This window comes from Rhinopithecus roxellana, chromosome 18 (assembly GCF_007565055.1).
Source record: "Rhinopithecus roxellana isolate Shanxi Qingling chromosome 18, ASM756505v1, whole genome shotgun sequence".
Classification (NCBI taxonomy): domain Eukaryota; kingdom Metazoa; phylum Chordata; class Mammalia; order Primates; family Cercopithecidae; genus Rhinopithecus; species Rhinopithecus roxellana.
Window position 1 is genome coordinate 47,141,393 of NC_044566.1, and position 12,204 is coordinate 47,153,596.

At 41.7% G+C, this 12,204-nt stretch overlaps 1 protein-coding gene across 2 annotated transcripts in view; it reads right to left on the bottom strand.

The window, feature by feature from the left end:
• COG3 (component of oligomeric golgi complex 3) overlaps window positions 1–12,204 on the bottom strand; it is a 71,748-nt gene that overhangs the window by 20,303 nt on the left and 39,241 nt on the right. For both annotated transcript variants that reach the window (XM_030922173.1, XM_010368049.2), the window contains exons 15-17: window positions 6,740–6,864; window positions 4,757–4,846; window positions 391–511 (exon numbers count right to left, since the gene is read on the bottom strand). In XM_030922173.1, coding sequence (XP_030778033.1) covers window positions 391–511; window positions 4,757–4,846; window positions 6,740–6,864 — 336 coding nt within the window. The remainder of the gene's footprint in view (window positions 1–390; window positions 512–4,756; window positions 4,847–6,739; window positions 6,865–12,204) is intronic.

A 12,204-nucleotide genomic window follows, 5' to 3' on the forward strand; every position in this document is an offset into this window, starting at 1 on the left:
TTTTACCCAGCTGGCTTCCTGAATTTTCATAAACTGACAAACTCAACTCAGTGCTTAAAGTCATCCCAACTAGTTGACATTATTTACTTAGGAAACAGTTATTATATGGATTTTTCACTTTTTAACTGGTTGTAGGAATATGTGGCAGAGTCTAAATGAGTCTAATATTACAAACTGAAATGTCCAGATGCAGTTCCCTTCATAAAGAAAATACAGCAAGTTAGAAGTCGTTAGCATGGTGACAGCTCAGCTCAGTACGAACAAGTAACATATTTAGCAAGCAAAGCATGCAAAAAATTGCAGATGAACATAAAATAAACCTAAAACCTGTGCTGACACATCTGGACAGATCAAACACAGCCAAGTGTGCCAGCCAGGACAGCACAGTACCTCTAGTTTTCTTGAGGTCCAGGGAAATTTCCTTAATGGTGAATTCAGTGTGAAATGGAGCAATTTGTTCACGAAGTATCAAAAGGTGCTTAATTAAGAAAAGTTGTCCATCAATCTGAGTCTAAATTATAAGACAGAAAAATGGATATGATCACATGTTAAATCAAAATAACAGCATATATTATTAATCAACATGAATCTACCTAGGTTTACAGCCTATGGTGTCAATTCTCTTTTGTTGTACAATGAACTTTCCTCATGCTAGACTTAAGTTAAAAAATCTTGCTTCAAACTCTTATTCGCACTGTCACTTGCTCTACTTTAAAAATCCAAGAAAGTCAGACACAAGGCTGTAAAGCAACACATTTACAGAGAGAAGTCCAATCTACTTTCACCTGGTGCAGAGGGAGAAGAGATGATGCAGCCTAACAGTGGCCCAGAGCAGAGGAGGTAAAGAAAGGCTCAAAGAATAAGCACGATCCTGACCTGACCTGGCATTCTAGTTTTTCCTCAGGAACATGACTTTCACTATTTGGTCAAAGCAGCTTTGATATCTAGAACATCAGATATACTTATATTTATACAAATGTAAAATGATTTGGGGTTGCCATTTTGGATCCTCCTGCCACCAACAGAGCTCTGACTACCCACATCCCTGAAGGTCGAGCATGTCCTTCTGCCCTCTCAGGACCCATCCACAAGAGTCTTGTGAATCAAGCTCAGTTCTCAAACCTCTGACCCAATCCTCAAATACTGAATAATAATAGCTCTCATTTCAGAAAAGAGTTTGTATATTAGTAAGAGCAAGGCTGTATTTGCTCCTTCTTGCTGTTACTCAAGGCAGAATCTTATTTTGAAAATATTGCTAATGAAGCTTTTATATTACCTTAGGAAAAGATAAAGTTATCTTTCAGTAAGCAATATAAATGTTAAAGGAGTTATTAAATGAAGATTCCTTCCCAGTCTCGCTCGTTCTCTCCACCAGTTTTAATAAACATAATCAATGACTTATGTCATGGAAACTCACTTTGCATCCTGGAACACGAAGCACCAGGTAAGTGGGAAATGCTACAGACTTTAAATACTTGCTCTATTTTTAAAAGACCTAACAACTCTGATGCCAAAAATAGTATTGTATAGATTTTATTACTTTACAAAAGCTATTGTAATACAGCAAATAGTATCACGTTAATTTGTTGACAGGTGCTCAGTTTAAGTATGTAAGAACAATTTCTTGCCTTAAAAAACTCTTTAAGACATCAATCCATTTTCACTGATCACTTTTAAGATAAAAATACACAAGCTTGGCCAGGCGCGGTGGCTCGCACCTGTAATTCCAGCACTTTGGGAGGCCGAAACAGGCGGATCACGAGGTCAGGAGATAGAGACCATCCTGGCTGACATGGTGAAACCCCGTCTCTACTAAAAACACAAGAAATTAGCTGGGCGAGGTGGTGGGCGCCTTTAGTCCCAGCTATTAGGAAGGCTGAGGCAGGAGGATGCCGTGAACCTGGGAGGCCAAGCTTGCAGTGAGCCGAGATCGCACCACTGCACTCCAGCCTGGGCAACAGAGCAAGACTGCATCTCAAAACAAAACAAAAGTACACAAGCTCAACCATGAAAATAATAAGCTAGTGTCTATCAAATTGAGAGCTTCTCCATACATACTTAAACTCTTACAATACGCAGGAAACAGATAAAAGAGGATGGCCTACAGATAATGAGGGCAAAAGACCCAACAATCAAAAGGCTTTTCATGCCTCCCTTAAAAGAAAGGACATGGCCAGGTGCAGTGACTCACGCCTGTAATCCCAGCACTTTGGGAGGCCAAGGCCGGTGGATCACTTGAGGTCAGGCATTCAAGACCAGCCTGGCCAACATGGTGAAACCTTGTCTCTACTAAAAATGCAAAAATTCGCTGGGCATGGTGCACACACCTGTAATTGCAGCTCCTTGGGTGGCTGAGGCATAAGAATGGCTTGAATCCAGGAGGTGGAGGTTGCAGTGAGCTGAGATAGTGCTACTGCACTCCAGCCTGAGTGACAGAGTGAGACTCTGTCTCAAAAAAAAAAAAAAAAAAAAAAAAAAAAGAGAGGACAGTGGTACAAGAGGACATAAGCCTATGAACTTTTTTTAAAATTAGGTCATATTTTTCCCTCCTGAGATCTGAGAAACACATCATCATTGTAGAAAATAAAGAAATGGCCGGGTGCAGTGGCTCAAGCCTGTAATCCCAGCACTTTGGGAGGCCGAGACGGGTGGATCACGAGGTCAGGAGATCGAGACCATCCTGGCTAACACGGTGAAACCCCGTCTCTACTAAAAAATACAAAAAACTAGCCGGGCGAGGTGGCGGGCGCCTGTAGTCCCAGCTACTTGGGAGGCTGAGACAGGAGAATGGCATGAACCTGGGAGGCGGAGCTTGCAGTGAGCTGAGATCCGGCCACTGCACTCCAACCTGGGCGACAGAGCGAGACTCCGTCTCAAAAAAAAAAAAAAAGAAAAGAAAGAAATGTGTAGGGAATGAAAGAAAAAATCATCGACAGTTACGTAAAAGCTTTCACTGTTACATATTTTCTTCAATGCATTTTATTACATAGTCATACCGTATATCTGATTTGCATCTTAAATATCTATTATCTTAATATGTTTAAGTTAAATTTTATTGTTTCATTTTAAAAAATTTAATGACTGTGTAATATTGTTATATAAAACATGCCACAATTTACTTAACCATATCCTTAACATTAGACATGTGTTTTCTAATTTCACCTATTATCAGAAATGTGTGGGCACAGACTTGGAAATACTCGTTAAAACTTAAATCTGCCTGTCTATAACTTTATTTCTAGTCCCCATGTGAAAATTTCATTTCACCTCTCCATTTCATGAATGAGAAAAATATAGTGGTCACAAAGATAGAGCTTTCCTAGCAACAAGATCCCAAATTATTCTGTGGAGATTTATATATAACTTCTACATATGTATATATTATATATATTACATAATATATATAATATATGTATAAAAACCTTGAACTTAAAAGTCACATTTATAAATCCATACATCAAAAAAAGTTAACAGGATTTGAACACTCCAAGTGGGAAGAAAATTTTGGCTGCAAACAGCTCCCACAGCTCCTTTCCTACAAGTGACAGGTATTTTAAGAGGAGAGTTAAGCAAAGCAACACTTTTGAACATACTCTACTTCCTGGGGAAAAAAAAAAATCTCAGGGCCTGTGGGAGAAGCACATGCCAGCAGCCTTCAGCCCCAGATCCCTTCTGGATTAAAAACTGTAAACCGCTAAGTGTGGTGGCTAACACCTGTAATCCCAGCACTTTGGAAGGCTGAGTCAAGAGGATCATTTGAACCCAGGAATTTGAGACCAGCCTGGGCAACATGGTGAGATCCTGTCTCTACAAAAAATAAAAAATTTAGCCAGATGCCTGTAGTCCTACTGCTCAGGAAGCTGAAGCAGGAGGATTGCTTCAGCTCAGGAGGTTGAGGCTGCAGTGAACAGAGATCATATCACTGCACTCCAGCTTAGGTGACAGCGTAAGACCCTCTCTCAAAAAAAAAAAAAAAAAAAAAAAAAATTGGCTGGGCACAGTGGCTCATACCTGTAATTCCAGCACTCTGGGAGGCAGAGGTGGGCAGATCACTTGAGCCCAGGAGTTTGAGACTAGCCTGAGCAACATGACAAAATCCTGTCTCCACAAAAAACACAAAACTTGGCCGGGGCATGAAGGTACATGCCTGTAGTCCCAGATTCTTGGGAGGCTGAGGGAGGAGGATGGATTGAGCTCAGGAGTTCGAGGCTGCAGTGAGCTATGATCACACCACTGCACTTCAGCCAGAGAAACAAAGCAAGACCCTGTCTCAAAAACAAACAAAACTGTAAGTCATACAGTCATAGCGACCCCTTCTAGTCACACAACCCAGAGTCACAATTACCTGTCCTCAAAATTGACTCATTTCCTCCATGTAAGAACATTCAACTATTTAAAACATTATCATAGAGATGATTATAAATTGTGATGTTTCCTTGAAAATCCTTTCTTGGTATTCCAGGGAAATAGTACCATTTCCCCAGTGGCTAGGACTACAACAAGAAACCTTTACCCTATAGAATGTGTAACCTAAATACCACTTTTGGTACTTTAGTAAAGTTGGACTCTCTTATATAATACAGTCTTTATTAAGCACTATAATGAAATACCAGCTTCTCTCAAAGAGCCTCAAAATTCAATCACGTTAAACAAATTCTACTGCCAAAACAGCTTTAAACTTCTGTGCCTATAGGTAAATGCTATATTCCACAATATTTTACCAGGAAACAACATTTCACCTAACACTTCATCAAACCTTGTTTTTGCTGATAGACTCTGATGCTCCAAGTAAGGACTGAATGCAGGCAGACAATGCTTCCTGTGATAATCCTTGGAACACTGCCCTCTGGTGGAATAAAAGAGAATAATCAGCCTGTGGCACTTGCAAATAACAATACCTGCTTGTCCTCATGGTGGGATTTACTACTCCTACTGTTCTTCCTGGTTTCCTATTCCCATGCAACCTTTCTAGACCAACACATAGATTTGTAATGTGCAGTCATCTCTGGAAACATTCATGTGACCCTTCAAAAAATATTAATTAGCATGCTAGGCACTGTGCTAGATGCTAGAAATGTAGGCAGGTTCTGACCTCGTGGAGCCTTCGCTCCAACACGATCTCATATGGGGCTGTTTTTTAAATCTCTAAAACCAACTTTAAAACAAACCCTCAGTAAATCTACTTCTAAAAATACATCAGAATTGTATTTTAAGAATTCACGTACATGGGTCTTCATTACAGTATTATTTAGAACAGCCAAAAACTGAAAATAACATAAATGTTCAAAGACAGAGGACTGACAAATAAAATACGACTAAATCTAAATTATAGAACACTGTTTAAGAAATCAAAGAATGCTGAAGGAGGCGGTGAAATTCATAATCAAGTTTAAAAAAAACAGGTTACAAAATGGTATGGGCAGTATGATTCTTTATTTAATTCTGCCATTCCCATAGGTGTGGCATGGTGGTTGGACCAGGACTCCCGTCAGTGCCCTTGCTTCCCTCCCAGCCTCCATTCTACATAAATATGAGCCTATTCATTATTAGGCCACTGTCCTGGGCCCTGGTCTCCAACTTGATGTTAATTCTCTTTTTACATTGCTTCTCCCCATTCTGTGGTTTCTCACAAGGCTATTACTATAGGAAGGAGAGATTAGAGCTGCCATCTGCTGGATCACTAACCCTGCCTAGGAAAGCTTAAGATGAGCAGCTTAGACCAAGACCTTCGCCTTCCCCTGCTCAGCCTTAATGTATTTTACACTGGATTGTCTTTCCTCACCTTTGATCAGTAAGACTAAGTGTTAAGATTTGAATATAAGCTAGGCGAAAAAAGAATAAGCAAGTCTAAGGCATAAGACAAAACTGGCAGAGTGACCTCCTCAGGCCTACCTACTATTTAGCTAAAATCCCTGTTAAGCACCCTAAGAGGCTTTTTTTTACTAGAGTCTGTGATGACAATGGGTTCTATGTGGAATATGCCTCCTGTGTATTTTCCTTGGGATCCTGACTCTACTGCAGGAAGTTGCTGAATCTTAGCCTAATATCATTATTCAATAAACCTAATGGACACCCTGGGGAGGAAGAGATGCCAAATGTCCAAACCTCTCTCTGGAAGAGATCTCATCAGCTGGGCAAAAAGGCTGAGACATCTAAGTCTGTAGAAGTGATCTGGGCCCATCCTTAAGAGTCCCAGAACTGGGCAAAAGGCACTTTTGGTAGCATTTCAAAATCTATAAGCACAAAGCCCAGCAATTATGCATTTTAAATTAAATATAGAGTAGTATACACTCTACTGACCCAATGAAATGACTGTGCAGTCCTAAGACTCTGGTATAAAATATCTCTGTGGTGTAAGGGTAAATGCACACTCCTTTTGAACCACGTCCTTAAGAAATAGTGGCATCTAGACAATTCATTACATGACTGCCATCTTTAATCATTGCTCCAAATGCAGTCAGGGTCTTCTCCTCAGGAATGCACATATAAAACGGTCATGCAAAATTTGCCCACACTTTTGAGGTGTCCATAGACTCCCCAAAGCCCATTACTGAATTATAAGTTTCTATAGAAAGTTCAGGTTAGAAATTCCTAAATTAGCTTGACCTCAAGTTACTTCTATATCTAAAAATCATGATTTTAAGAATATCCAACAAAATACTTTATCAAGATCTTAAAATGTAAATTAAAAAATATTTCAAGTGAAGGAGCAAGCAATTCACAGTAAAGATACACGTACATCTATGCATCTGTATAATTTGGAGAGACAGACAAGAGTTCTTCGAACCGTAGGATACCACATTCCATGAAGATCTGCTGGAGAAATTGTGGTCTGTGGTCTAGGATTAAGGGATTCTGTTGAACCTAAAACCCAAGTGGAAAAGAAGACACATTTCACACATGTGGATGTTTGTCTTACAGTAATTTACATGGCAACTATAAACTGTTTATTCTTATTAGCTATCAATAGCTAGAGGGCACCAATTTTGTCCCGCCTCAGTTTTCATCAAGAATACCATAAGAAATCTAAATCAGTGACAGGCGAGATTTAACACAGTGAGAACACACATGAATATGGACATACATACATTCCAGCTTCATACACATATGCTCAATCCAAGTTGCTTTTCCCAAATTGTGATCAATAATCTTTATGGAACATAGGAAAAGCATAATCACATTATAGAATGCAGCCATTAAAAAGGAGGCAGATCGGCCGGGCATGGTGGCTCACGCCTGTAATCCCAGCACTTTGGCAGGCCAAGGTGGGCAGATCACCAGGTCAAGAGATTGAGATCATCCTGGCTAACATGGTGAAACCTCATCTCTACTAAAAATACAAAAAATTAGCTGGGCGTGGTGGCGGGCGCCTGTAGTTCCAGCTACTCGGGAGGCTGAGGCAGGAGAATGGTGTGAACCCAGGAGGCAGAGCTTGCAGTGAGCCGAGACCATGCCACTGCACTCCAGCCTGGGTGACTAAGCGAGACTGTCTCAGAAAAAAAAAAAAAGAGGCAGATCTCGGGCCAGGGCCAGGCGAAGTGGCTCACACCTGTAACCCCAGCACTTTGGGAGGCCGAGGCAGGCAGATCATGAGGTCAGGAGTTTGAGACCAGCCTGACCAATGTGGTGAAACTTCATCTCTACTAAAAATACAAAAATTAGTTGCTAGGCGTGGTGGCACGCACCTGTAGTCCCAGCTACTCGGGAGGCTAAGGCAGGAGAATCGCTTGAACCTAGAAGCCAGAGGTTACAGTGAGCTGAGATTGCGCCACTGCACTTCATCCTGGGCAACAGAGTGATTCTCTGTCTCAAAAAAAAAAAAAGGGAGGCAGATCTCTACGTAGTCATGAGGAAGCAGGTGGGAACCTGTGGAGGTGGAGGAGTAACAAGAAAACAAAGCACTTCTAAACAGGGGGATTAATCAAAGCAAGTTTGCCTGTCAGCCTGTCTTCCACACTCTGAGTCAAATCACATACAGGCCTAGTTAGTACAAATTCCCAGGTGACCAGAGCGGGCTTCCCCCCACCACTGGGAAAGTCAGAAAAGGCAGCCTCTGATGACTGTGAGGAAGAGCAGGTGGGGAGTGTGGTTGGGCAAAAACACCTCTGTAAGGGAAGTACAATCACTTCTGGGTCGAGGGACCAAATTTCAAATGAACCACGAAAAGTGGAGCTGGTATAATACTTTGAGACAACAGGTGATATTGAAAGATGGTCTAGGCATTAGAGGACATTAGCAAACTCATTAAATTTTTGGTGCAATAACGGTTTATTGTTAAATAAAAGATGTCATTATTTTTTGGACATGCTGAAATACTCAAGGGTGAAGTGTCGATGATGTCAATAATTTAAAATGGTTCGTCAAACATATTTACACACGCACACCCCAACACATATATATATACACATACACATATAAGTGTATATATGTGTGTGTATATGTGTGTGTGTGTATACATATATATATAAACATATATATAAAATAAAATGCTAAGTCTTGAATCCAAGTTGTGGGTATGGGTGTTCATCATTCATCTTTCTACTTTTCTGTATATTTGGAATGTTTTCAATAATAAGAAAATAGAAGTAGATCTATGATATAGAATTAGATCTATGATATCTATGATCTGTTGTAAGTTACAGAACAAACATAATTCATTTTTATAAATGGCTACAGCAGCATATGCTTACAAGAAGGCCTGGAGATTGTATGGCATAGATTTGAGGGGAAAGGGATGAGGGAAATGTTGAGGCTTAGTGCTTTCTTTCCTTTTATTTATTTATTTATTTATTTATTTTGAGATGGAGTCTCACTCTGTCACCCAGGGTGGAGTGCAGTGGCACGATCTCAGCCCACTGCAACCTCCACTTCCTGGGTTCAAGCGATTCTTCTGCCTCGGCCTCCAGACTAGCTGGGACCACAGGCGCCCGCCACCACACCTGGCTGATTTTTTGTATTTTTAGTAGAGACGGGGTTTCACCGTGTTAGCCAGGATGGTCTCCATCTCCTGACCTACTGATCTACCCACCTCAGCCTCCCAAAGTGCTGGGATTACAGGCGTGAGCCACCACGTCCGGCCTCTTTTTTTTTTTTTCTTTTGAGACAGAATCTGGCTCTGCTGCCCAGACTGAAGTACAGTGGCATGATCTCAGCTCACTGCAACCTCCACCTCCCGGGTTCAAGCAATTCTCGTGCCTCAGCCTCCTGAGTAGCTGGGATTACAGGCATGTGCCACTACACCCAGCTAATTTTTGTATTTTTAGTAGAGATGGGGTTTCGCCATGTTGGTCAGGCTGGTCTCAAACTCCTGACCGCAGGTGATCCACCTGCCTCAGCCTCCCAAAGTGCTGGAATTACAAGTGTGAGCCACTGTGCCCGGTCAGTACTTTCACTTTACAATTTTGTAAGCTTTTTTTCCAAAAAACAAAAACTACTTGTATAATTTTTTTTCTTTTTTTCTCTTTTACCACTCTTAATTAACTTGTACAATTTTTAAATTTCTTCCACAAGAGCTCACTTTAAACTAACATTTAATTTGTATGAAGTATCTTAAAGAAAAAGAATAAACAAATTACATCAAAGAATATTTAGGAGATGAAATATTTATACTTTTCCTTAGGAATATGGTATGTGCAGGATCCCTTCTTCAAAATAAATTGCCAAAAGAATTTCCCCAAATAAAAGTTTAGTCAAACAAATGTGTTTAAGTACTTTAAAGCCAGAAGTCAGCTTGTGCTCATTTTCCCCTTTCCTGGGTAACTAATACTAGTTCACCAGGGCAAACCATCAAAAGCCAAGTGCCCCCTGGCTGCCTCTCCTGAGGAGCAGAGCAGGCCCCGGGACCAGGGCTTCTCCCACAGCCCTCCTGCACATCTGCCTCCATTGTCCTCCGCGGGCCTGACCTCCCCATTACTTGTTCTACATACAGAACAAAGCTGTGCTTTTATAAGGTACTGATAACTGGTTTCTTCACAAGATGGTCTCACCACCAATTGCCCTGACACCTCCTCCTATGCCACGAACTTCACATCATTTAAAGCCCTCCTTTCAGAGGCTTCTCATTCTCTCACTTCCAGCTTTAGAGGTGGGAACCAGGAAACCAGGAAAAGTGATTATGACATACTCTTTTCGGTTTTGCTCCACTTCCTACCTGATTAGAGCCTTGCTTTCCACCCCAAGTTCTATCGCCATTGTGATAACACTGATAACTGCACAGATGACCAGCTGTTCATCCTTACCTTCTCAACTCCAAAGACTTTCTCTTCCATCCTCACAACCCTACCCCAGGGGCAATTCTTAATACTTGCAGAATTGTATTCTTATTACTTTCTACAGACTTCCTTCTTCCTCTCAACTATTCCACCTCTAAAGTTTTAAAACTTAGCATGCCACTTTATAACCACAATGTTCGGGAGATTTTGATCTTCTCACTTGTTTACGCAAACTACACGGGCAACCCCTCCTCCTCTGACATCAATCACACTCTCTCACTTGCCCACTTCTGACCTCGCTGGCCGTCAGTTTACTCCTCTGTCTCCATTTGCTCCTTAACATCAGCACTGGCTCAGTTTCTCTCCCAAGACGTCTGCTACAGTCACTCTACACTCTGTCCTAGGATGATCTTGGATCTTACAAGCCCAAAGCATCAACTACGCCTCATCCTTTATTTCTAAATCAGTCTTTCTCTCTACAGTTCTAGGGCAGTGCTGCCCAACAGAAATACAACGTGAATCATAAATGCGACACAGTAAAACGTCACATTTTCAAAAGTAAAAAAGTTAGCCAGACAGGATGGCATGAGCCTATGGTCCCAACTACTTGGGAGGCTGAGGTGGGAGGATGGCTTTAAGCCTGGGAGGCAGAGGTTGCAGTAAGCCAATATCACACCACTGCACTCCAGCCTGCCTGACAGAACCAGACCCTATCTCCAAAAAAAGAGTAAAAACAGGCCAGGCACAGCGGCTCACGTCTGTAATTCTAGCACTTTGGGAGGCTAAAGTGGAAGGACTGCTTGAGCCCAGGAATTCAAGACCCATCCTGGGCAACACAGCAAGACTCCGTGTCTATTAAAAAAAAAAAAAATGGCAGGGCATGGTGGCTCATGCCTGTAATCCCAGCACTTCGGGAGGCCAAAACAGGAGGATTGCTTGAGCACAGAAGTTCGAAACCAGCCTGGGCAACATAGTGAGACCTCATCTCTTTGAAAGGAAAAAAAGAGTAAAAAGAAAGCAGGATTGGCCAGGCGCAGTGGCTCACGCCTATAATCCCAGCACTTTGGGAGGTCAAGGCAGGCAGATCACCTGAGGTCAGGAGTTCAAGACCAGCCTGGCCAACATATGGTGAAACGCCATCTCTACTAAAAAATACAAAAATTAGCTGGGCGTGCTGATGCATGCCTGTAGTCCCAGCTACTTGGGAGGCTGAGGCAGGAGAATCGATTGAACCCGGGAGGTGGAGGTTGTAGTGAGTTGAGATAGCACCACTCTACTCCAGCCTGGGCAACAGAGTGAGACTCTGTCTCTCAAAAAAAAAAAAAAAAAAGGAAGCAGGATTAATTTTAGTGTATTTTATTCAATCCAATATGTCCAAAATACCATTTTAACATGTAATCAATATAAAAATTACTAATAAGATATTTTCCTTTTTTTTTTTTATTTTCCTGAGACAGAGTCTCACTCTGTCTCCCAGGCTGGAATATAGTGGCACAATCTCGGCTCATGGCAACCTCCACCTCCCAGGTTCAAGAGATTCTCCGGCCTCAGCTTCCCGAGTAGCTGGGATTACAGGTGCATGCAGCCACGCCTGGCTAACTTTTATATTTTTAGTAGAGACGGGGTTTCACCGTGTTGGCCAGGCTGGTCTTGAACTCCTGACCTCAGGTGATCCACCCGCCTCAGCCTCCCAAAGTGCTGGGATTACAGGCGTGACCCACTGCACCCAGCCTGTTTTCCATTCCTTATATCATACTAAGTCTTGGAAATCTGGTGTGAATCTTACAAAATTACGGCACACTCAGACTAGCCACATTTCACATGCTCAATGGCAGTGACTACCATAATGAACAGTACAACTTCTAGAACAATATAATACAGACCCTCTCAGTTGTTCCATGTGGACCTTATTCAACCCTCACATCTGAGGTGCCTTCAAATTCTACTGATTCAAACTTCTAACCATATCCCTCATCTCTGTATTTCTCTCTAT